A 26787-nucleotide genomic window follows, 5' to 3' on the forward strand; every position below is an offset into this window, starting at 1 on the left:
CCTGGACTCATGCTTGTTCATGTATGGATTTAGAAAAGTCAAAATTTCTGACAAGACATAAGTATAAGGTTTGGTAAATAACAAAGAAACTGAACACTATCTTACGAAGACTAATAGAATTTAGCAAAATGGAGAGAGAAGTGGTAGTTGTGTTTAAAGTGGATAACTAGTGAAATAATACATTCTGGCGATAAAAGAACAAAAGAAAATACACCAAAGTGAAAGCCAAAAACATATAAGAACAAGATCCCTAGAATTCCAGACTCAAGAATAGGAATAATTGAGTTCAATATTAGATCAGTTACAATGAATTAGGCAACCCACACAGATACTTGGATTAGGTTTCACCATAACAAAATGTAACCTTGTACTGACAGAGTGACCAGAGAGTGGATTCAATTAGATGATAAAGGCAGGGAACTGTGGCTCAGTATGAACAAGCATGGACAAACAAAGAGCTTGCAGTTTTACAGTCTTTCATAATTCAGGATATCCTAAAGTACCCAAATGAAGTACTGTGGCAACTTAGGAAATACAGTGAATTTTATGGCTCATATCAACCTGTAAACAACCGATAAATAGTTTTAGTACTAACAGCAATGCAATAAGCATCAGCTAGATCTCCAGGAAATAATTGTCTGAAAGAACTTCTATATCTGAGAGAATCAAGTGTTTGATATTTCTTATGAAAAATTAATAAATTCACTTCCATGAGTAATGTATGGCAGCGACATCCTAGATTTATTTCTGTGCTGAAAAGTCTACAACTTATCTAATCAATTTATAAATCAAAGTTAAGAGTACTACGAAATGAGCCATAGAAAACAAACTCCTTCATTTAGAACCAGAATCAAGTTTATTATCACCAGCATGTGTCGTGAAATTTGTTAACTTAGCAGCAGTTGTTCAATGCAATACATAGTATAGAAGAAAAAAATAATAAATTACTGTATATGCAAATTGAATAAATTAGAAATTGTGCAAAAACAGAAATAATACACGTTAAAAAAAAGTGAGAGAGCGTTCATGGGATCAATGTCCATTTAGGAATCGGATGGCAGAGGGGAAGAAGTTGTTCCTGAATCACTGAGTGTGTGCCTTCAGGATTCTGTACTTCCTACCTGTTGGTAACAGTGAGAAAAGGGCATACTCTGGGTGCTGGGGGTCCCTAATAATGGACACTGCCTTGCTGAGACACCGCTCCTTGAAGATGTCCTGGGTACTTTGTAGACTAGTACCCAAGATGGAGCCGACTAAATTTACGACTCTCTGCAGCTTCCTTCAGTCCTGTGTAGAAGTCTCCCCCGCCCCATACCAGACACTGATGCAGCCTGTCAGAATACACTCCACAGTACATCTATAGAGGTTTTTGTTGACACACCAAATCTCTTCAAACTCCTAATGAAGTATAGCCACCATCTTGCCTTCCTTATAGCTGCATCGATAAGTTGGGATCAGATTAGGTCCAGAGATCTTGACAGCCAGGATCTTGAAACTGCTCACTCTCTCCACTTCTGATCCTTCTATGAGGATTGGTATGTGTTCCTTCGTCTTGCCCTTCCTAAAGTCCACAATCAGCTCTTTCATCTTACTGACATCGAGCTCAAGGTTGTTGCTGTGACACCACTAGTTGGTATATCTCACTTCTGCTACAGTAAAAGAGACAACAGAGTTGATGGGGCAAGATAATTTCTTCTGACTGAAATCAATCTCAAGCCATTATCAATGCATAAATATCACCAAAAACGTGATGAGAAATAAGATCATAAGACAGAGGAGAATTAAGCCATATTGCCCAACAAGCCTGCTCCGCCATTCAATCATGGCTGATTTTATTCCCTTTCAACACCATTCTCCTGTCTTCTCCCTTTATGCTTTGCCATCCTTACTAATCAGGAACATAGCAACCTCAGCTTTAAATATACCCAATGACTTGGCCTCCACAGCCATCTATAGCAATGAATTCCATAGATTCACCAGCTTCTGGCTAATGAAATTTCATCTCATCTCTGTTCGAAAGAGACATCCTGTTATACAGAGGCTGTTCACACCTATCCAAGACTCTCCCTCTACTAGAAACATCCTCTCCACGTCTACTCTATCCAGGCCTCTCAATATTTGGTAGGTTTCAATGAGACTGTCCTTGTCCTAAACCCAGATCCATCAAATGCTCCTCATATGTTAACCTTTTCAGCCTCAAGATCATTCTCATAAACCTCCTCTGGACCTTCTCCAATGCCAGCACATACTTTCATGGATTAAGGAGCCCAAAAACTGCTCAAAAAATTCCACATGTAACCTTATGAAGATTTATCATTACATCCATGCTTCTATATTCTAGTCATTTCAAAAAGAATGCGAACATTGCATTTGCTTTGCTTACTACCAACTCAGCCTGCAAGTTAACCTTCAGGGAGTCCTGCATGAGGACTCTCAAGTCCCTTTGTACCTCCACAGCACTCAATAGAACAGCCCATCACATTTCCCTAGGAGAAAGGATCTCATTGTACCAGTGGGCAGTGGGTGAAGCTTCCTTTGGCTCAGTTCAAGTTTTAATTGTCACTCACCATATACATACAGTGATATGCAAAATTTTGGGCACCCCGGTCAAAATTTCTGTTACTGTGAATAGCTAAGCCTGTAAAAAATGAACTGATTTCTAAAAGACATAAGGTTAAAGATGACACATTTCTTTAATATTTTAAGCAAGAAAACTTTTTTATTTCCATCCTTTGCAGTTTCAAAATAACAAAAAAGGAAAAGGGCCTGAAGTAAAAGTTTGGGCACCTTGCATGGCAGTACTTAGTAAAACCCACTTTGGCAAGTATCACAGCTTGTAAATGCTTTTTGTAGCCAGCTAAGAGTCTTTCAATTCTTGTCTGGGGGATTTTCACCCATTCTTCCCTGCAAAAGGCTTCTAGTTCTGTGAGATTCTTGGGCCGTCTTGCACGCACTGCTCTTTTGAGGTCTATCCACAGATTCTCGAAGATGTTTAGGTCAGGGGACTGTGAGGGCCATGGCAAAAACTTCAGCTTGCGCCTCTTGAGGTAGTCCATTGTGGATTTTGAGGTGTGTTTAGGATCATTATCCAGTTGTAGAAGCCATCCTCTTTCCATCTTCGGCTTTTTTACAGACAGTGTGATGTTTGCTTCCAGAATTTGCTGGTATTTAATTGAATTCATTCTTCTCTCTACCAGTAAATGTTCCCCGTGCCACTGGCTGCAACACAAGCCCAAAGCATGATTGATCCGCCCCTGTGCTTAACAGTTGGAGAGGGGTTCTTTTCATGAAATTCTGCACCCTTTTTTCTCCAAACTTTGCTTATTGCAGCCAAAAAGTTCTATTCAAAAGGTTCAGAGCAACATCTAAACAAGCCTGATGCATTTTGGAAACAAGTCCTGTGGACTGATGAAGTTAAAGTAGAAATTTTTGGCCGCAATGAGCAAAGGTATATTTGGAGAAAAAAGGGTGCAGAATTTCATGAAAAGAACCTCTCACAGGAGTGGATCGATCATGCTTTGAGCTTGTGTTGCAGCCAGTGGCACGGGGAACATTTACTGGTAGAGGGAAGAATGAATTCAATTAAATACCAGCAAATTCTGGAAGCCAACATCACACTGTCAGTAAAAAAGCCGAAGATGGAAAGAGGATGGCTTCTACAACAGGATAATGATCCTAAACACACCTCAAAATCCACAATGGACTACCACAAGAGGCGCAAGCTGAAGTTTTTGCCATGGCCCTCACAGTCCCCTGACGTAATCATCTTTGAGAATCTGTGGATAGACCTCAAAAGAGCAGTGCATGCAAGACGGCCCAAGTATCTCACAGAACTAGAAGCCTTTTGCAGGGAAAAATGGGCGAAAATCCCCCAAACAAGAATTAAAAGACTCTTAGCTGGCTACAAAAAGCATCTACAAGCTGTGATACTTGCCAAAGTGGGTGTTACTAAGTACTGCCATGCAGGGTGCCCAAACTTTTGCTTCTGGCCCTTTTCCTGTTTTGTTATTTTGAAACTGCAAAGGATGGAAATAAAAATGTTTTCTTGCTTAAAATAGTAAAGAAATGTGTCATCTTTAACTTTATGCCTTTTGGGAATCAGTTCATCTTTTACTCACTTAGCTATTCACAGCAACAGAAATTTTGACCAGGGGTGCCCAAACTTTTGCATGCCACTGTATATATAGCGATACATGAAATAGCATTGCTCCTGGGCCAAGTGCAAAATACAGTACATAATTCACACACAATACACATAGTAATAATAGTACATACAGTCACAAAAATATTAGCACGTCCCTGAGTGCATTGGCCTTAAGATTGATTATGCATGTGATGCTGTCCTGCAGCGATATTTCAGTGTCACATCAGTTCTTCATCTTGTGCCGTAAATCCAGCTTGCCTTCCAGGGAGCGAAGACTGCAGAGTAATACAAGCGGAAAAGTCATCCTGTAGGGGACCAGGCCCCAACCCAGCACAGATTTTCCCTGTAGAAGTGGGATGCAGAGGATTCGTTGCTACATCTATGACCAGGACCAGTCTATTGAAGAAGATGGGGGTGAGGGGTCACTCCCTCCAACAAGCTGTCAAATGCAGCAGAAGAAAGCAGCAATTGGATTTGGATTAAAAGGAAAGACAACAACTGGGCTGCAAGATGAAGACAGGAGGGTATGGAACTGAGGGGGGTGTATCTGGGACGCCAGGTAGCACCGTTGAGCCCTCTGGAGATGTCGTGGGCTTATCAACGAAACGTCAAAGGAGGGTGCCCACCTGATGACCCCGATGACGTACCTACCCTCCCTCCTTGTCACCACTCCAAACCCACTGCCAACATCGAGAGTGCCAATTTACCATAGGGATTGAAACATCAAGTCCTAGTAGCTCTACTCTACTTTCCCACAGCGCCTCCATCGCTGGATATCTGTAACAGGCACGAGGTCCTGTTCGCACAGGAACCAAAGCCATGCAGCTTCCTTGCAGTCGGTCTCCCCAACACACCCGATTTACAGTGTTTTAGATAACCACTGTCCAAAAAGACCTTGCGACCACAAGGAAAATATTTAAGACCCACGTCTAGCACAGACAAAATGCTGGAGGAACTCAGCAGGCCTGACAGCGTGTATGGAGAAGGGTTTCCAGCCGAGACTATTCAACAGCCCTGACATCGACTATTATCTCATTTTCACAGGTGCTGCCTGACCTGCTGAGCTCCTCCAGCATTTTGTGTGTGCTAGACGTGTGTCTTAAATATTTTTCTTTTGGTCGCAAGGCCTTTTTGGACAGTGGTAATCTAAAACACTGTAAAGTTCCAACATCTGCAGATGTTCTCTTGTTCGTGATAAGACGCACATTTGCCTCAGGTGTTGGACCCAGAGAGGCAGCTGCGACCAAGCGCGCTACCATCTTACCGGACTTGTCCCGCCGTTTTCAACACGCTCCGCGTCCCCACGGGGCAAATCTCCGCACTACCGCGTTATGGGTGGTAACTAACTGCAGAGCTCGCCGAACTGGGAGGCAGGAGCTGGCGGGCCGGGCGATCAGCTCAAGCCCGCCCGGTTGGCAACAAACAGCGTCCACAGTTACCCCACACGGCAACGGCCCAGCAGAGCGGAAGTGACGCATCGCCGAGAAAGGGAACGTCATTGCGCCGTGGCTTAAAGCGGTAAACCACCATCTCCCGCCTAGACAATACCACAGAAAGCTGGCACAAGCGCGGGGCGGCGCTGTCCCCTTTAAGGAATTCGCCGGGTTGTTAGGTGGACGCCCTCGCACAAGTTGCACCGCCTCTGGAAGGACCGCGGGGCAGAAGCGGGGCGCGATGAACGGCGATGACTCGCAGTCGCTCTGAGGGGCACCGCCACTGACGGGAGTGCTGCAGCTGTTGGTCAGCGCGTGTGGTGACGGTCAGATGTACAGAATAATATTGCTCTGGGCTCCAACTCTGCTCCTGTGGCGAAACCTGCGCTTGGCGGCGGCATCCCAGATGGGGAAATGTCTTCCCCTTGGGCAGTGATTTGTTTGCAGGGGGGTGACAATTACCAGCGGCCGCTCTCTGCTGCCGTGGGTTATTTCAGTCTACAGGGTCAATGCAGCCTATGTCAGGCCTGCCACTCAATGCGCTTGTCTCAGCAGCGCCCCGGTTGCAACCCTCGCTCCCCCTACAGTGCGCGCTGTCGGGCAGTGGCTGCGCCGACCTTGTCCCTCAGCCCCGGAAGTGATCGCAGTGTCGTTGTTGGAGTCGCCGAGACCGAACTGTAGAGGCAACGCGGGGAGCGGATAAACGCCGCGTGTTCCCGGCTGCCCGGAGCGGCGGGGTGACAGGTGCAGCCGCGCTCTGATCCTCCACGACCCGTCCGCATTCCGCGCCGGCTCCCTTCTATACGTGCGATGTGTAAAGGGGGAGGGCGGGCGTCGGCTCCCGGGTCCGGCCCGGATGTCCCCTCAGGGCTGATGATTCTTCTCCTCCCGAGGCGGCGGGTTCCGACAGCAGAGCGTCTGCTTCGGAGCCTCTTCATGTCGTCTTCCTGCCCGGCGCGGGCCAGCCCGCCCTCTCCCTCGGTGACCGGCTTGTCTCCTACTGAGTGCTGCTTATGGGGGAGGGGGTGGTGAGAGGGAGGGGTGTATCCGCTGCGCGAAAGGGCGATTTCTTTGTCAGACCCGATCCCAAATCCCCGAAACCCACACAATTTCCTGCCCGGTAGTAGAGGCGCCCGGTGGCCTTTCGGAAGTTGGTGTCGAGAGGTGGCTGGTGTGTGTTGCACAGCGCAGTAATCGTTAAGACCTTCAATTAGTCATCCTGTAAACGACGCAAAGAGAAATTTTATTGTAACTTTGTTTTTTGACCTGAATCTAGGTCGTTCACTCAGTCAAGGAAGGCCCCACCGAACGTAATTAGCATTTCTTCTGAACGGCTTCCCCTCTAAATTGCACAGTAATTGCGAGGCATTGGAGCGGATGCTGCCTGTCAAAGCTCCGTTCTGGCGGCAGCTCCTTCTGGTGGGATCGAGGGCCTTTACCAATACAATTGCGCAGTTAGTCACCATCTTTGAAGAGACGTCAAGAGTTAATCATAAGATTTAATAGTATTTTGGGGTTTGCTTGTTAAGCTTTTAGAGAATTTATTTCTGGTTGATTTCTACCTTTTTATTTGTCGCCTAGGCCAGTTGGAAAACATTGGCCTAAAGGTCAGTGAAAGAGTTGTAATTTCAAAAGCAGTCAAATTAACCATCGCATTTTTCGTGGACCTATTTAAGATGCCATTAGCATTGTCTGTTATTTTTGTTATGTCCAGTCTGCTTCTGGTTCATGATTTGTTCTGCAGCGTTCAGAACGAAAACGTAACATTCCAGAGGTTTTTTTAATGCACTCTTTATTTCAGTTAAACGTGCAGATGGTGTTTTGTCCTTGTAGTTAGGGATTTGTACACAAAACCGTGTTTAACACTCTCGTTGTAATTTTTTTTCTAGTGAGACTGACTCATACTGGCAGACTATCCGATATCTCGAACGTTCAATCGACTGGTAAGTGTTGGAATATTGCCATCTTTAATCTCTTGCTCTCCGACTTAATTAGGTTAACGGTTGTTTATGGTTGAAAATATTATAACAGAATACATCTAATACATCTTGCAACTAGAAACCTTTCCTTTTTTAGCGGCCTGCACAATCTTTGAATGGGTATGGTTTGCTTCCTGAATGGTACTAATACAATGAAACTAGAAACTTTGCTACAGTGAGATGTAGAAATCAAATATCTGTTGTCATAAATCTGTCCCTGTATTGCATTATTTTTTCAGGTTCATCAATTTCAAATTATACCTATGAATACTTTGAAAATTACCTTTTTGTAGCAGCAGCACACTACATTGTAATTAATATTTGTATAGTAGTGGAAAAGCACAATTTTGTAGTGAACCAGTTAATCTTGGCAAATACATATTTTGCATTCTATCATTTTACTGTGCTGCAGGCAACAGCGTTCCCAGTTCTGCCTACCCATCCATTGGGTATAAATGCTGGCTGGAAAAAAAACAGGTTCATTTGAGGTTTCATTTGAAGTAACCATGATTAGGAAGTTTGTCATGCAGCTTTCGTATTGTTCCAAAGCTATTTTGCTGAAATATTATACATGAAACATGACACCTACTTGGGCAGGTCACAAAAAGTTAATCAAATCAGTGGCTTTAAGACTCTTATCTAAATGGTCAGAGAGCTGGTAAGTTTTGGAAAAGGAATCTTAGCAGTGGCCTATGACTTAGTGATTAAAATCAGCATGTACATGAGGCCAGAATTACAAGACTGGAACTGTCCCAGTGTTTGAAAGCTGTAGGAGGTTATAGAGATTGCAAGTGGAAGGGTTTTCAAGGGGTTTGAAAACATGAATGCGAATATTAAGGTCAAATAATTGCTGAACTGGAGGTCCAAATAGGTCATTGACCATCAAGGTAATAGTTTGATGGGGAGGAAAAAATTAGGATACAAACAAGTAGGTTGTATTATGCTTGTTTACAGGAAGTTGTGTGCAGATATCCAGAAGAGGGTGTAATAATTGAATCAAGATAACAAAGGCTGGGATGAGGGCATCTGCATCAGATCAGCTGTGGATAGATTTGAGAAACAAGAAATCAAGGAGGTAAAACTACTTTGCATTTGTAATGGAAAGTTGGCAATTATTGAGTAGAACATTTTTTATAATTTAGAAATATAGGGGAAGCTGCTTCTTTAGCTGACTGTCAAATTTCAGTTAATTACAGAGGATAAATAACATTCGTACCATATTTGCAGTAGGTAATTGCTAGCTTCAACAGAAAAGCCAACAACCTGACCTACCAACACTATCAGGATCCTTAGAGTTATAAGTAACCTTAGAGTTATAAGTAACCAGCACAATGTCTAGGTGACATAGGGTAGTTTAACTGACATCTCAAAATATCTTCGTCATGTAAACTATCTAAGTTGTCATGGTATTATCTGTATATATTTGTAGTAGCACTTAAAGCACAAGATCAGAGACCATTTCACTCATTTTGTCTTTGTCTTTCTTCCCTCTCTTCACTCCTAATGTACTACAGCCCAATGTAATGGAACTACCTACAAGATGCACTGCTCCCACCCCCTCTTAATTGCATATTTAGACAACATCCCAAGTTCAGTACTCAAATAAAACCTGCCATTGTCTCCTCTGGACACAAGGGCAATCCCAATAGCAACTAGAGAGCAGGGTAAAACAAAATATGATGACATTACAGCTATTTGCACACATCAAGAATTGAGTTTGAATGCAAAAGTCTGTGAAGTCCATATCTTTCCCAAACTCTCTCCCATAGCTTGCACAACTGAGCTTTATTGGAACACAGAAATATTTCATCTCAGAAACAGCATACGTGGAGGTTTGTGGCCTGCTCAGTGCAATCCATGCTGCGACCTGCAGGTGGTCAGACCATTGTATGCACTTTGTAATGTGTATTCTGATTGCTTCTAGAAGAGCTACGATCCCTGAGATTCCAGTATTATGGATTTCAAAGGGTAGCATAATTTGCTTTGAGAATAAAAATGGAAAGATTTTAACCCTTTTTGTGTTTTGCATAAAAATGCTCATGAATGGACCATTGCAATGTGAATAAATTCAGATGTATAAATGCAGAGCAAGACTTAACACATGCTTTCTAGCCTGCATTATCAAGTTCCTTTCTGTGCAACTCTTTGAGGTGCAGAGTTTGCTTCTCAGTTAGCAGATGGACCAAAATTATGAAATTTACCATTAAAACGCAGTGAGTAATAACTACTAAGTACTGAGTGAGGCATAAAGGCTGTAAAGTCTGAAGGAACTTGAAACCTATCAGTAGTTGGCCTGAAAGGAGTTTGCTGCGCTCAAAACTAAAGATGTCTTGACTAAGTGAAGAGGAGAGTCTTGTGGCATCCAAATACAGTCTAGCTGTATCCAAGTGCATGTGCAACTAGAGACTAGTGAAATAAACTAAAAAAAGCTGGGGGTTGGAAAATAAAAATGGCCTTTGAAGGGAACCTTTCATGACATTTAAGAAAAGTATCTGAATCTGAACTTTTACGGTGATGTGCATTGAACACTTCTGTTGTAAAATGGAAAATATTAGATCTCAATTGGAATACAAGAATTTAATTCCCACTTGTTGTTGCAAAGGAAATGGCGAGATCTAGGCAGGAACGCAAGGGTAAAATCCATCAGCCACATTCCACAGGATATTCCGTAGGGTATTTGCAAGATGGAAGCAGAAGCTTGGCACACTGCTTTTGCACCTCTCAATTAGAGATGCACCCTGCATTGGCCCACAAGAACAACCTTGTGCTACTGGGTCTCCAGATTATTTTTGAACTTTATTACTCAGAGGTGGAAGCTATCTGTCTTGATTTGGCTGAGTGTTGCCAATGTTACATTGCAACAACATGGAACAAGTTCACGCGTCCAACAGGGTAATAAAAAAACTTTGATTTTCTTGTAACTATGGACCTTGTATGTAATGATTTTAAGAAGTGAGTAAGATCTATTTCTAGGCCGGCTGGTGGCACAGTGACATCAGCGCCAGACTTTGGAATGGAGGTTCCCGGGTTTAAACCCAGCCGCTCCCGCTCCCGAGTACGCTTTCCATCCGTGCCTGGTTGAGTGTCGAGATTGCAACTCGACCTCGTAAAATAAAGGGAAAAATACTGCGAAATGTCTGTGTGAGGAGTGGCGCATCTCTCTCTTGCTCCGTGTCTTGTAAAGGCATGAAAAAGACATCGTCCCGCCAACATCGCACATGCACGCATGGATGCATGCACACGCCAAAAAAAAGATCTATTTCTAAAATCGGACTATTAACCTCAGAAGGCAACACTCCATGGCATTCAAAAAAGAGACTTTTTTTTCCCAAAGAGTTGGGGATTTCAGTGGCAACCATTTTTCCCCTTTCGAAATCAAGGTTGAACATATTTCTTCCCTGTCCATGTTCAAAAAGCATCAGCAAATTTAGCATTGTCTGCAAACCCTTCAAGCTTGTGTATGTGCCAATTTTGTAGGAAGACTGACGTAGGGACAGTTGATTCAAAGATTCTCAACCGATCAAGTCAATGCAGTGTTTTAGCAGAGCTCTTAAATTTCTGTTGGTGGCCACCAGCATGTGAGTCCCAGGTACTAGGTAAATTGGGGATTCAACTTGAATGTTCATAGTCATTGTTCCCTAATCTCCATGGCGTAGAATTTAAAATCTGGGAATTCCTAGCCCCTGCCCTCACAGCTTCCAATATGTTGTCAAAGCATCCCTATTATATAACATCGAGACAGGAAAATTCAAGATTGTTTATTATCCTTCTTCAGTATGAGTATAAAGGAGAACCGAATGATTGTTACTCTGGATCTGATGCAGCATAAAAAAAACACAAGCATAAAGAATATGATTGAAAACACAAGTATAAGAGCAATCCTAGAAACACAACATACAAGTAACTGTTATGTACATTGATTGTATAGACATAAAGTGATGGTAGGTGTGTACGTAGGGTGGCAGGTTGGGTGAAGGTGTTGATCAGCCTGACTGCTTGGGGGACGTAAATATTTTCGGGGCTGGTGATCATGATTTGGATGCTGCATAGCCTCTTCCCTGATGCGTTGGGCAGCTTTAACTACCTATTGTCGAGCCCTCCTGTCTGCTGCAGTATAGTTCATGCCACATAGTGATGCAGCATGTTCGGATGCTCTCAACCGCGCATCTGTAGAAGATCCTGAGAATTGATGTGCATTGACCAGCTCTCTCAGAAAGGAGGAGTTAGTGAGCTTTATTGACAGTGGAGGATGCGTTCTTGGACCATGAGAGGTTGTGCAAGATGTGCACTTCCAGGTGATTGAAACTGCTCAGTTTCCCCTGCTGTGCCACCAATAAGAAGAGGGATGTGAGAGGTGCAGGTTTTCCTAAAGTCGATAACCATCTCCTTTGTCTTGTTGACATTGGGGAAGAGGTCATTTGCCTGGCACCAGACCTCAAGCCGTCCACGTCTTCTGTTGGCCGTCGTATTGTTGTTGATGATAAGCCCCACCACTGTTGTGATATTTGCATACTTGACAATGTGATTGCTGGGACATTTGGCCATGTAGTCATGTGTGAGTAGAGTGTCCAGTGGAATCAGCACGTGGCCTGGGGGTGGGGGACACCTGATTTGAGGATGACAGGGAGGGAGAGCTGTTGTGCATCCTGACTGGTTAAGAAATCCAGCACCCAGGTGCACAATGGTGTATTTAGACCAATGTAAAGGACTTTGTTCACCAAGGGTCTGTGGGACAATAAATAGTGTTGAATGCTGAACTGAAATCCAGAAACAGTGTTCTGGCATTGATAGAAATCGACATTCTATGGATGTTGTATAGGATGGATGCTTTACCTTTGGGTACGAGATGTCCTTTTGGCAATCTAGATTTCATCCGTGCATCTGCACCCCTGTAGCTGCAACCAAATTAGGCAACATGTGGAATGTAACATCAAGACTAATTTACCAAGGATTGCAGTGGACAAGTTTAACTAATTTGATCTTGCTTGCTGTTGGGTGGAACAAAGATTAAAAGGCTACTCAGGATTGCAGTTTTGTTGATCATTCTATTGATTGAATGCAATCAGTTTATAAAATTATTCTTCAGACTAATCTGAATTGTTTGTGCAGCATTCTCTATCATTTCTTCCAAATGGAAAAATGCTATTGGAACAATTCCAAAGTACTGCTTTTGCAAATATTTTTGAGGAAGGCTGAGTTTTAAAATTTAATAATTGTGCTGTGAATTAAACTTTAAAATTGGTCGTTATATTTATTTGGAGCAAAGGTAATTGCCTAAAAGCTGATATGCATTCATAGTTTTTGTAACAATTTGGTCATCAGAACGAAGCATCTTATTCAAGACACTTTGAAGATGTGCAGTGAACATATCACATTTTTTTTTATCAATAACTTAGCTAATACAATGTTTAGCTGCCTTCAGACTTGGTGAGAGTTTGATTTTCAGTGGCCTTCAGTAAACTGAAAGCTGAACTGGAAGGGAAGTGCAAAATATTCTACAGTGCAAAGGGATAAAGGAGCCATGAAAAGCAATTGATCTCCATACGAAGACCAAGCTGTTTCTTCTGTTAATGTAAGCTCACATTCCAATATCTTAAACTTGGCTAATTACATGTGACAGTATAATCAAGCTGACCTGAAAAATTGTGCAATATTTGGAAATTAAATAGGCCATATTTCAATGGGTTTCACTTCCAATGCCACATCTAATGCATGGAGAATCACTTTGGTTTTTAAAAAAAAAAAAATAAGTTGACTAAGTTTCAAGATACTGTATGTGAATGTCATTTCGAAGGAAAGTTTTCTTGTTTCATAATGTGATCTAGAGTTTTTTCTAGGGTACTGAGTTTTCTGGTTTCTAATTTATGACTTAACAAATAGATTTTGCACTGCTGTGTTTTTTTTTAAATATCTTTTGTTCTGTAAAGCTCAGCAACAATATCCATGGTGATTCTGGTAATTAGTTGGGAGAGTGAATTGTTTATATGGTGGATGTATGTCTTTATGTGCTCAATGTTCAAAAGTTGTATACATAATTTATCTTAAAATTCTTGTTCCTTGAGTCCATATTGGGAAATTATGGAAGAATTTGTCATCATTTGTTTCTTTTTATACTGTTGTTTAACAGAATTTGAAAGAGGATCCGAATGGCCAAGGTGATCAAAATATAGGTAAGCACAATAAAAGTGGCTAATTGAATAAGTGACTATCATAAAGGTGGAACTGACCAATCTGTAAACTGTTGTAGGTAGCTCCTTTCAGTGCACCTGTTCTGTATTTTGGTGTGCTCACAAAATGCCTGTTAAGAAGAAGAGAAAATCTTCAGGATCGGAAGACGCCAGCATGAAAAAGTGTAGGATAAACAGGTGAGTACCAATTTAAGTTTAACATTTTTCTTTCACTCTCTCCCTCCAAGCCCTGTATCACATTGATGTCAATTATAATCACAAACACTTACCAACAATTTTCTAATTCAAATTCACTCAAGATTAGGTATTACAAATTGACTGCGGGATTATTTTAAACTGCATCTTAGAAATAACAGCTCTCCATTTGTGTACAAAATAAAGCGTAGAAGGTTGGTTCCTGACTTTAATATAAAATCTCCTGTGATTAATTTGATGTATAAACAGTTGTTTTCTCAGATAATTTAATGTTTTTAAACAAATACTGTTTATTAATGTTATTAATTTCAGCAACTCTTAACATGAGTGACATGCATACATGGACCAGAATTTCTTTTGGTTGGGGAAATCTATTTTCATTCTCTCTTGTCAGTAACTGAAACTGAAGAGGCATATTTTGCTTAACATACATTTAACATGCAAGGATATGTCCTTGATATCAAAACAGATTCACTCATCACCACTGCTTAATTCTTCTAAATTTTTTATTATGAGATTGGGATATCTTAACTGAGGCTTTTGGGGAAAACAAATTGTACTAAAGATTTTTTTTAAATAAATAAAATAAATCTTCATCTTCACAGCATGGAGACAGGCTCTTCAAGCCAACTGGTCCATGTCAACCAGTCTTCCTATTACATTCAGATGAGAATAGAGGTGGGAAGGCTACAGTTGAGCAAAGGTGGCAGACTGTGTTTATTAGGTCTAATGGCTTGTTTTAATGCATGTTCCTTTGTAACATAAGAGCCTGAAGAATGAAATAAAAATTAAGCTGTTTCATGGCAAATGGCTCACTGACCAGCTTTTGTCTTTTTAAGTTTCTGTAGAGTACAGACACCATCTAGATTAATAAGTGATGACAGTTTTTCAAGCAAAAAGTGCCTAGCTTGGTTTTATGAATATGCAGGTAAGAATTTTGAAGGTATATTGTTATATCATGGCAGATTATGATGCCTTAATGTAATTATTTGTCCTCATTAAAATGCTTACAAAATATTTTGAGGAGAGCTAGATTAAAATGGGTACTTTTTCTGCAGGATCTGAATAAAGGAGAACATGGTCTTTAAGTGTGTTGGAGCAGTGGAAAATTAATAAACAGTGCTATTGCAGTGCAGCATTTCTGTTAAATCTGTTGCATGTCAGTTGCATAACAGCAGATGAGAAGAGCATGTTTGTTCTGTCTGTTAACCTGAGCATTTTAATTGGACACATTCTTGACTAATATTTCTACAAAAAAAGGACTTCCCTTCTGTTGCCCCCATCATACAACAAACAAACCAGTGCAATATTATTGAAGTACATAAATGGTAAGCGGCTTTTAGTCTAAATAAAGATGGTACTATAGTACTGCAAAGAAATGTACAAATTATTAAGCATATTTCCCAAATATAGAGGCTTTGAGATCTTTCTGAATTGCTCTACCCCAGTATTTTGTGATGTGGTTATTGAAAGCTTATCATTTGTGACAGGTTTTGGACAAAATCACATTGCACTTTCATAAGAAAATGTCATTGAACATGGCACCACAAATTCTATCTTTACTTAACTCTTCGGTGAGTATTCAAAAGGTATCTAACAACATTCTAGCAAATGTTTTTTTGTTTTAACTTAATTTGAGGGAATGTACCCCTTTTTTCCCCTTGCTGGTCTGTATGTCGGCTACAGTCAAGGACAAGCAGGCAACTTCATGCCAGGTTTCTGCTGGTGGCACTCTAGACAAAATGAAGGAGATGTGCTGATGCAGTCTATGAATGACTCTTGCACACTTGAGCCTTCTCTCCCTCTGTTGGAAAATACCGTTTTTCAACACCTTTCCATTTCAGTAATGAAGATCAGGAGCTCTGGATTTGGGAGGGTGGTGGTGTTCTAATTTTATTAACTCTAAACACTAGTATGATTTTAGTATGCTGTGCCAATGACTAAGTAGATTGACCAATTCATCTACAGTCATAACATTCCATTAAAGTGCAACTGCTTCTGTCCCACCTGTAGCTAACTCCTGTGATACATTACTATTGGGTTCATTAGGGTCAGAGTCATACTCTATATTGCAACTACTATAGCATTGAAACTATTTCATTTATTTCATGTATTTTGATAGCATATTCTTTCAAAGCTTAAAGCCATCCAAGATACGGCATGGGGAACTGCTTGGTACCCATGGTCAATATTAAATACATCTGCTCAGACACGGAATCAATCAAGCAGAAATTTGTTCTAAGTAATTGCCTTCACAAATCAACCACAGTTTCAGAGGAATGAAACAGAAAATGCCAGAAACATTTAGCTCGAACAGCATCTGTGGGGGAGAAACAATGCTTTAAGTCTAAAATCCTTTGTCAGAACTGAGCATAGGATCCTTCACCTGAAATGTTAAATTTCTTGCCTCAAACACTTGAATGTTTCCAGCATTTTCTGTTTTTATCTCATTTTCATATCTGCAGTTTTTCTTTGATATTCAGCTTTTTTTTTGCTCTTATTCACAAAACACACATCAGCTTTGCTTTTGGATTTAATTCAGCATTTGGCATTTCAGTGCATTTAGGTTATTTCTTTCGGATGGCTTCTGTTCTTCAGTATCAACATTTAAAAATAGATTTTCTGTGTGAAATAGTTAATATTGTTATCCTTTCATGCATGCGTGCAATAAATATTTTATCATGGCTGGGTTTGTTCAATGGAATTTAGGCTTGTTTGCAGAAGCTTGAATTTGAAGCTTAAACATTGCTCCTGTCTTGCTACAGCTGCCTTCATCGTGATGCATGTCCGCTGCATAACAAAAGATCTAGATAAGAAAAGCATGTTTATTGTTGTTATTTTATTTAACATGCATTGGAAAGCTGAAAACTTAGAAATCAGGTGGAGCGACAAATTTTTAGATTGGTCACTAAATTGTATTTGTGTTGTTGTTTAGTACTCTCAATTTCCGGTGTTTGTTTGGTTTCATTCACCTTTTGGAAAACTTTGTCTTTGAATTTTTAAGCTGCCTATGGAGATAGCACTTAAGACCATAAGACGTAGGAGCAGAATTAGGCTATTTGGCTCATCAAGTCTGCTCTCCCATTCTATTATGGCTGGTTTATTTTGCCTCTCAACCCTATTCTCCTGCCTTTGCCTCATAGCCTTTGACACCCTTATTAATAAAGAACCTATCAACCTCCACTTTAAATATACCCAGTGACTTGACCTCATCAGCCATCCATGGCAATGAATTCCACAGATTCGCCAACCTCTGGTTAAAGAAATTCCTCCCCATCTCTGTTCTAAAGGGATGTCCTTGTATTATGAGCGAGGTAAGCTGCCTCAATGGCTATTGTCCAATAGCACCTGCATCCACAGTCATGAAGTATATTGAGAGGTTGGTGATGAAACATCAACTCCTGCCTGAGAAGCGAGTTCGATCTGCTCCAGTTTGTTTACTGGAGCAATAGTTCCACAGCAGATGCCATCTCATTGGCTCTTCAGTCAATCGTGCAACATCTGGACAGCAAAGGTGCATACATCAGGATGCTCTTTATCGACTACAGTTCAGCATTCAATACCATCATCCCCTCAAAATCAATCAATAAGCTTCAAGACCTTGACCTCAATACCTCCTTGTGCAATTGGATCCTCCATTGCCTCACTTACAGACCCGAGTCAGTTCAGATTGGCAACTACATCTCCAGAAACTCCCATCAGTACAGATGCATCACAAGCCTGTGTGCTTAGCCTCCTGCTCTGCTTGCTTTACACCTGTGACAATATAGCTAAGCATAATTCTAATGCCAAACGCAAGTTCGCTGACAACACCATTGTCGTAGGCCTAATCAAAGGTGGTGACAAATCAGCATTAGAGGGAGGGAGATTGAAAACCTGGCTGAGTGGTGCCACAACAACAACCTCTTACTCAATGTCAGCAAGACCAAGGAGCTGATTACTGACTTCAGGAGGAGGAAACCAGAGACCCGTGAGCCAATCATTAGAGGTTCAGAGGCAGAGCGGGTCAGCAACGTTAAATTCCTTATGAAGATTAAGCATGACATCTAAAACCTTGACAGACTTCTATATATGTATGGTGAAGAGTATATTGACTGGCTGCATCACAGCCTGGTATGGAAACACCAATGCCCTTGAACAGAAAATACTACAAAAAGTAGTGGATACAGCCCAGTCCATCACCAATACTCTCCACACTATATTTATATGAAACTTTGGCACAAGGAAGCAACATCCACCATCAGTGATCCCCACCACTCTCTTCTTGCTGCTGCCAATAGGAAGAAGGTACGGGACTCTCGGGACCCACACCACCGGGTTGGGGAACAGTTTTTACAACTCAACCATTTGGCTCTTGAAACAAAGGAGATAACTTCATTCAACTTCACTTGCCCCATCATTGAAATGTTCCCACAACCTATGGACTCTCTTTCAAAGACTCTTCATCTCATGTTCTTGATACTTATTTCTTTTTTGTTTATTTTTGCATTTGCACAGCTTGCTGTCCTTTGCACACTGGTTGAACGCCCAAGTTGATGCAATTTTCAATTGTTTTTATTATCGTTATAATTCTATTATGGATTTATTGAGTAGGCTCACAAGAAAACTAATCTCAGGGTTGCTTATGGTGATGTATAGTTACTTTGATAATAAATTTATTTTGAACTTAGAACATTGCCCACCCGCTCCTAAAATCCTCCAATGTAGGAAACATCCTCTCCACATCCAATCTTGTATAGGCCTTTTGATATTTGATAAGTTTCAATGAAATCCCCCCCCCCCCCACCCCCGTACTACATGGTGCATGGCCAAGTGGTTAGGACGTTGGACTAGTGATCTGAAGGTCGTGGGTTCGAGCCTCGGCCGACGTAGTGTGTGTGTCCTTGAGCAAGGCACTTAACCACACAATGCTCCAGTCTACCCAGCTGAGAATGGGTACTGGCAAAAACGCTGGGGGTTAACCTCGCACTGGCGTCCTATCTAGGGGGAAGAGTCTCATACTCTCAGTCACTTCACGCCACAGAAACCGGCATAAACACTGGCCTGATGGGCCACGAGGCTCGGGACAGACCTTAAGCTTTAAAATAAAAAAGAAAATCCTCCCCCGTATTCCTAAACTTCAGTGAGTGCAGGCCCAGAGCCATCAAACAATCACATATGTTAACCCCTTCTTTCCCAGGATCATTCTCGTCAACCTTCTTTGGACCCTCTACAATCCCAGCACTTCCTTTCTTAGATAAGAAGCCCAAAACAACTCGCCATCTTCCAAGTGTGGTCTGACTGATGTCGTATAAAGTCTCAACATTTCATCCTTGCTCTTATATTCTAGTCCTTTTGAAATGAATGCTAACATTGCATTTGCCTTCCTTACCACTGACTCAGTCTGCAAATTAATGTTTAGGGAATACTGCTCGAGGACTGTCTATTCCTTTTGCACCTCTGAATTTTCTTCTCATTTGGAAAACATTCTACGCTTTTATTCCTTCTGTCAAAATGCATAACCATACACTTCCTGACACTTTCATCTGCCACCTCTTTGCCCATTCTCCTAATCTGTCCAAGTGCTTCTGTAGACTCCCTGCTTCCTCAACACTACCTGCCCCTCCACCTATCTTCATATCGTTCACAAACTTTACAACAAAGCCATCAATTCCAGCATCTAAATTACTGACATATAACATGAAAAGAAGTGGTTCTAACACTGACTGCTATGTAATACCACTAGTCACCAGCAGCCAACTAGAAAACATCCCCTTTATTCCCAGTCTTTGCCTCCTACCAGTCAGCCAATCATCTATTCATGCTAGTATCTTTCCTGTAATACCATGGGCGCTTGTTTAGCAGCCTTGTGTGTGGCAATTTGTCAAAGGCATTCTGAAATTGTTTCACCTCATTAGGCTTTATACAAAATAAAGGAGATTGTTTAAAAGACTGAATTGTTACTGGTTAATTGCTTGCTTTCTGGTGATCTTGATAACAAGTGTTCAACCAGTTAAAAAAGTAATAGAATAAGATTCACGTAGTTTTCTGAAGAGGTATTTCACTCTGTTGTGATTTTTCATAGCTTAATTTAATTTTCCTGGCAGAAGAACATTATGTGCCTTTGAAAAAATGATAAATCAGTAATGATGGGTTCCCTAAAATAATTTTTGCCCTTTGTAAGTAGAAAACAGCATAGATTAGTTTTGAAATCAGGAAAGCATTATACAAACATATCATAGAGCATGTCAGAGTCATAGGGGTTTTGTTTGATAAATTGCTTCAGAAGAGGCTGCAGAAGCTATTCCCACTTCCTCTAGACTCGAGTAGCCAGGAGCACCTGCATAGGCCCCAGCTTTGCCAGCCTTTTCGACGGCTATGTCCATGTTCCAGGCTTTTCCCTGTAATGCTCCCAATTCTTCCTCCACTACACTGGCAACTGCATTGGTGCTGCTTCATGCACCCATGCTGAGCTCGTCAATTTCATCAACTTTGCCTCCAACTTTCACCCTGCACTTAAATTCATTTGGTCAATTTCTGACACCTCCCTCCCCTTTCCCAACCTCTCTGTTTCCATCTCTGGAGATAAGCCATTGACCAACATCTTTTATAAAGTTATAGATTTCCATAGCTATCTCTGACTATACCTCTTCCCACCCTGTCTCCTGTAAAAATGCTATTCCCTTTTCTCAGTTCTTCCATCTCCGCTGCAACTGTTCCCATGTTGAGGCTTTCCTTTCCAGGACGTCAGAGATGTTCTCCTTCAAAGAATGGGAGTTCCCTTCCTCCGCCATTGATGCTGCCCTCATCCACATCTCCTCCATTTCCCGAACATCTGTGCTCACCCCATCTTTTTGCTGCCTTTCCTCTTGCTCTTGCCTACCACCCATGAGCCTTAGCATCCAACACAGCACTCTTAGCCATCTCCAAAGGGATCCTATCACCAAGCACATCTTTACCTACCACCCCTCTCTGCTTTCCACAGGGATCTGCTTTCTGTGATTTCCTTGTCCCCTTATCCCTGTCCACTAATCCTCCCAGCACTTATCCCTGTAAGCAGCCGAAATGCTCCACCTGCTCATTCACCTCCTCCCTCGCCTTGATTCAGGGCCCCAAATGTCCCTTAAGGTGAGGCAGCACTTCACTTGTGAATCTGCTGGGGTAGCCTTGTATCCGGTGCTCCTGAGGTGGCCTCCTCTGCATTGGTGAGACCAGCTGTAAGTTGAAAGACCCAAAGGTAAACTTCCTGATGGCCCAACATTTTAATTACGATTTTAGTTCCAACAGGGTGGAGGAGCAATACCTTGTATTCTGTCTGGGTAGCCTCCAAGGTGATGGTATGAGTATCAATTTCTCCTGGTAATAAAAATTCTCCCCCTGCCTCCCAGTTCTTGTATTTCCCCACTCTGGCCTTACCTCTTCTCACGTGCCTATCAGCTCCTCTTAGTGCCTCTTCTTTCCTTTCTCCTAAGGTCCACTTCTTTTCTTCTGTCAGATTCCTTCATCTCCAGCCCTTCACCCTTCCCACACACCTGGCTTCACCTATCACCTTCCAACTATCCTTCTCCCCCCCCCCCCAGCTTTTTATTCTGGTGTTTTCTTCCCTTCCTTTCCAGTCCTGAGGTCTCGGCCTGAAACATGAACTGTTCATTTCCATGGATGCTGCCTGACCTGCTGAGTTCCTCCATCATTTTATGTATGTTGCAGAAGATATACCGTACTGTTTTGATGTGGTTTAAAATGGCTAATTGAACCAGTTGAATACATTGTCTTCCTTCGCTCCAGATAGACTCTATGGTGTGATCTAGAATTTTAAAGAGCATTTTATTGATTTCTACAGTTCTATAATCCCCTTGGAGGCTGGGGAAAGGAGATTATAGAATATATTTGACTTGCTGTTTGTTTCTCTGAGGAATGATAAGAGTGGGTGCACACTACCTTTTATGTGCATACTTTAGAACTGAATATTTTGACTAAATGATTAATACATTTGGGTTCAGTAACCAGTTACTTACTGTTCTGACATCGTTCATTGGGCCAAAAGTTCATTAGCAGATAAAACTAAATTCAGTTGACTAAATAAATCAGGAGTAGAAAATTAATATCGATAAAAGTCACAGCAAAATCATTGTGATGCAATAAAATACAAGTTCACTAATGTCCTTAAAGGAAATCTGTCTTTACTCAGTCTGGCCTGTGTGTGACTCCAGTTTCATTATAATCTGGATGACTGTCCTCTGAAATGAGTTAGTCAGCTGCTTAATTGTGTAAACATTGCAGTTGAGCAATAAGTGCTGACATAAAGAGTGATGTCCAAATTCTGTTAATGAAATTCAGTACATTAATTCTTTCTGTATTTATCAGGTTCTTCTGTACTATTGTATTAAATGCATACAAAGTTACCAATTGTAAATTAAACCCCTTTCTCTCTTAAAAGGGAAATTGAGTTAATTACATGGGGCTTTGAGAGGAAATGGATTTGGGTGATTAATGAATGAATATAAGTCATGACAGTTTTAGACATATTGAGAATTTTGACTTTGGGTGATTTTTATTTTGTTTCAAGTTTTCCTCCAGTGGATTCATATCCTGTAAACAATCTGCTGGCTTAACTGATCAGGTCAAGCACCATCTGTTGTGGGGGTGGGGGGGGGGAAGAATCGTTGACATTTCAGGTTGAAACCCTGCATCGGGGAAAAAGTGGAGAGAAGAGATGGCAAGTATTACAGGAGAAAGGGTTGTTGAGGGGGCACTGGTGGACTGAGGGTGAATGAAGTGCAGATCAGGCTTGGTAGGGGAGGGGAAGGGTGGATTTAGAGGATGGATGGGCAGATGATAAATGGAGGCAGACAAAAAAGCAGATAGAACCAGGTAAGGTGAGGGGAGAGTGAAGATGAAGACACCTCCCTCCCCCCCCCCCCTCCCCGTCACCTAGATCCATCTACCTCTTGGGTGCCGCCTCCTACAATCCACTTGCCTGTCTCTCAACTCCACCTTCCCCCTAGCTGACTTGTTCCACCCATTATCATTCACCTCCGCCCCCCCCCACCCTCAGTCTATGTCAAGCCACTAACTCAAGCCTACATCCACCACTATTAACTACCCTTCCTCTTCACCTTTAGTGCTGATACAGGGTGTCAATTCAAAGTGTTGACAGTTCCTTTCCTCTGTAGATGCTGCTCAACCCACTGAGTTGCACCAGCAGATTGTTCTAGATTTCAGCATCTACAGTCCCTTGAATCTCATTCTGTTTAAAAATCTTAATTTCTAAATATGTCCCATGTTTATCCATTTATTTTGTAAATCAACTTGAAAATAGTTTCAAGAGACACTGAACTTGATTTGCTGCTATTGCCTCATCCAGCTCTTTAAAATGTTAATATGTTTGTGTGCCTGCTGTTTTTGAACTGCTCCCTTTGGGTCAGTTTAATTTCTCTCTGGTTCTAAATTGCCTTGCTAATTAAAGTGCATAATCACAGGACAGATCTGAACTCTATCCAAATACAGCAGGACAGCCTCCCGTGAACTAAGTGATCGTTTTTGGATAGAATACAGGATTTTTTTCCCATTATATCTTAAAGGGACGGATGAGGTTGTTGGTCCTGAAGGAATGGAAAAATTTTGTGAAGATATAGGTGTGGAGCCTGAAAATGTAAGTTTTAATCTTCTTTAAAAATACTGAAATAACTGTTAATGAAGTAATGGTAATTGAAATTATTTTTAAGCAATATGAAATGCCATATCATTAATAATTTGTAAGTATGCCGCCACTTTTTTTGTAGATTATCTTCCATTCTTTTAACAAAGCATCATTTTGCTAGGCTGGTGCAGTTGGAAGGTCTTAAACTAAATTAGTAGAAAATGTCAAAGATTAGGGAAAGCAAAAGATTTGCTTTAAAATAATTACATGAGGAAGATGGGGGTAAAGTAGTTACTAAAAGAAAGTATAGGAGATGTGTTGGATTATGGTGATGAAGTTTGTACTGGGAATATCAGTGGGTTAGAAAGAGGGTATTGTGATCGTTATGAAAGGTTCTCCTTTTGGTTGCTGCACTATGGACAGAAGAACCATCTCTTCAGGGAGAAATGCAAGAACCAAATTATTTCTATGAATAGGGGCACTGTCAGTCTATAAGTAAAAGCCCTAACATGCAATTTGGATCTGTAAGTTTAAAATGGATATGATAAGGTAAGAAATTTGATTTTATTTATTCTCCAAAAACAGCCCTGTGCTATTTAATGTTCACCAACTCTTCTGTCAGTTTGTTGCAGAAAACAGCACCTAAATTGGCAGGTTCAAAATTTAGGATTGCAAAGTAATGAGAAAGGTGAATCAAACAGTGCATGAGGCAAACTCTGTGTATTCAGACACTTGTTCCCACGGACCTTGTTGAGAGCTAATGCAGAAATTGCAGGGACCCTAAGCAGAGATATTTAAAATGTCCTTGGCCGCAGGTGAAGTGCCAGAGGATTGGAGGATAACTAATGTTGTTCTGGTGTTTAAGAAAGGATTTAAGAATAAGCCAGGAAATTATAGGCTGGTGAGTCTGACATCAGTAGTGGGTAAGCTATTCGAAGGTATTCTAAGGGACCAAATATGTGTTTGGATAGGCAGGGGCTGGTTAGGGATAGCCAACACGGCTTTGCGTGATAGGTCATGTCTAACTATTCTGAAGGTTTATTCGTAAAGTTATCAGGAAGGTTCATGAAGGCAAGGCAGTGGATGTAATCTACGTGGACGTTAGCAAGTTCTTTGACAAAGTCCAGTGTAGAAGGCTAGTCAAGAAGATTTAGTCGCTTGGCATTCAAGATAAGGTAGTAAATTGGATTAGATGTTGGTTTTGGGGGGGAGAAGCCAGACAATGGTAGTAGATGGTTACCTCTCTGACTGGAGGCCCATGACTAGTAGTGTGCTGCAGGATTGGTGTTGCATCCATTCTTGTTTGTCACCTATATCAATGATCTGGATGATTAATGTGGTAAGTTGGAACAGCAAATTTGTAGATGACTGTTAAGATTGAGGATGTAGTGGACAGTGAGGAAGACTATCAAAGCAGCAGTGGTATCTGGACCAGCTGAAAAAATGGGCTGAAAAGTGGCCTGGTGTGTCTTGGGAGTACATGGAAGATTGAAAGCAGCGAGCTGGCTGTATGCCCAGAGAGCAGAGTTCTTTGGGCACAGAGCTTGGAAATAGGGACACAACAGACTTTTAACATTGTAAATCTGCAAGTTGTTTGTTATGTCTCACCTCTCGCTGTGAAACGGGGACACCTCTTTTTCCCTTATTAGGGAGAGAGAGAGAGAGCCCTGTGGTATGTGGAATTACTGGGTGAATGAGTAGTCTTTGGGGTACTGCAAGTTTGTGTCTTTATTGATGGTTTGCTGCACGCTTGAGTGCTCGATGGGGGGTGCCGATGCTTTTTTTCCTCGCTGATTGGAGAGGGGATTGTTGCTTTGCTGCTGCTTATGTGTGGGAGGGGGGAGCTGGGGGGGCTTTGGGGTTCTAACTTTTAACTGTCATTCATTCTTTGGGACACTCCTCTGTTTTCTTGGATGGTTGCGAAGAAAAAAGAATTTCAGGATGTACATTATATACATTTCTCTGGCGTTAAATATACCTTTGAAACTTTTAATGCAGACAAGTCTGAGGTGTTGCACTTCAGTAGAACCAACCGGGTAGGTCTTGCACAGTAAATGGTAGGGCACTGAGAAGTGCAGTAGAGCAAAGAGATCTGGGAATACAGGTCCATAACTCCTTGAAAGTGGCATCACAGGTAGATAGGGTCATAAAGAAAGCTTTTGGAATATTAGCCTTCAATATAACATCCCAGCCCCTGTACTTAATACTTTGATTTATGAAGTTGTACAAGATGTTGGTGAGGCCAAATTTAAAGTATTGCCTGCAGTTTTGGTTACCTATCTAAAGGAAAGGTGTCAATAAGATTGATAGCGCAGAGAAAATTTGTGAGGATGTTGCCAGGACTTGAGGACCTGAGTTGTAGTGAAAGGTTGAATAGGTCAGTACTTTATTCCCTACAACGTAGAAGAATGAGAGGAGGTTTGATAAAAGTATACAGAATTGACGGTTATAGATGGGGTAATGCAAGCAGTCTTTATCCACTGAGGTTGGGTAGATCTAGAAATACAGGTCATGAGTTAAGGATCAAAAGGTAAAATGTTTAAAGAGAACATGAGGGGGAACTTAGCGTGGTGAGAATGTGGAACGAACTGTTAGCGGAAGTGGATGCAGGTTCAATGTCAACATTCAAGAGAAATTTGGATAAGTACATGGATAAGAGGGCATCGAAGTCAATGGTCCAGGTACAGTTCGATGGGACTGGGCAGATTAATAGTTTGGCATGAACTAGATGGGCCAAAGGGCCTGTTTCTGTGCTGTAGTGTTCTATGACTATTAACTGTATTTAGAAATCCTTAAAGATGGCGGGGGGGGGAAGTTTGTCAGAGAATCAGGTGGTCAAAGGATTGATCATTAAATACAAGGTTGACAGTAATGGGAGAGGAAAGATTGTGTTGCTTTAATAGTTAATACTTAATTCAAATTGAAAGTCATTGAGATGTCGTTTGAATCCAAGACTCAATTTTGTCACACTCTCGTTATAATTTTCTGCTTTTAATTAAGAAAACTATTGTAGGTTTGCAATATTTTTCTTACAGCAATTTGAATGTTATTATAAAGTATTTGTATTTGTCTTTACATAATGTGACAAAAATTTTAGTACGTAGCTGTATATGGTTAAATAAAATGTTTCTTGTGAGTAGCCCTCAGAACTCAGCTGTATCTCATGTGATTTGGGATCTGATGACTGTAGCTTTTGGAAACTTAGATCAACAATACACAATTTAAAAAC

General features: G+C 41.3%; 1 protein-coding gene across 11 annotated transcripts in view; it reads left to right on the forward strand.

The window, feature by feature from the left end:
• Positions 1-5766: 5766 nt before the first annotated feature.
• The window catches only part of dcun1d5 (DCN1, defective in cullin neddylation 1, domain containing 5 (S. cerevisiae)), a 29890-nt gene continuing 8869 nt past the window's right edge, over positions 5767-26787 (forward strand). The window contains exons 1-7 of one of the 11 annotated variants that reach the window (XM_072263153.1): positions 5767-5903; positions 7467-7520; positions 8511-8631; positions 13684-13726; positions 13804-13921; positions 14779-14867; positions 23500-23570. In XM_072263153.1, the coding sequence (XP_072119254.1) occupies positions 13851-13921; positions 14779-14867; positions 23500-23570 (231 nt within the window). In that variant the 5' untranslated portion in view covers positions 5767-5903; positions 7467-7520; positions 8511-8631; positions 13684-13726; positions 13804-13850. Of the gene's footprint in view, positions 5904-5933; positions 6322-6409; positions 6559-6726; positions 6749-7466; positions 7521-8510; positions 8632-13683; positions 13727-13803; positions 13922-14778; positions 14868-15429; positions 15514-23499; positions 23571-26787 lie in introns of those variants that run through there. The other 10 variants (XM_072263155.1, XM_072263152.1, XM_072263154.1 and 7 more) reach the window with 10 other exon arrangements.

Source organism: Mobula birostris, chromosome 7 (assembly GCF_030028105.1).
Source record: "Mobula birostris isolate sMobBir1 chromosome 7, sMobBir1.hap1, whole genome shotgun sequence".
Classification (NCBI taxonomy): Eukaryota; Metazoa; Chordata; class Chondrichthyes; order Myliobatiformes; family Myliobatidae; genus Mobula; species Mobula birostris.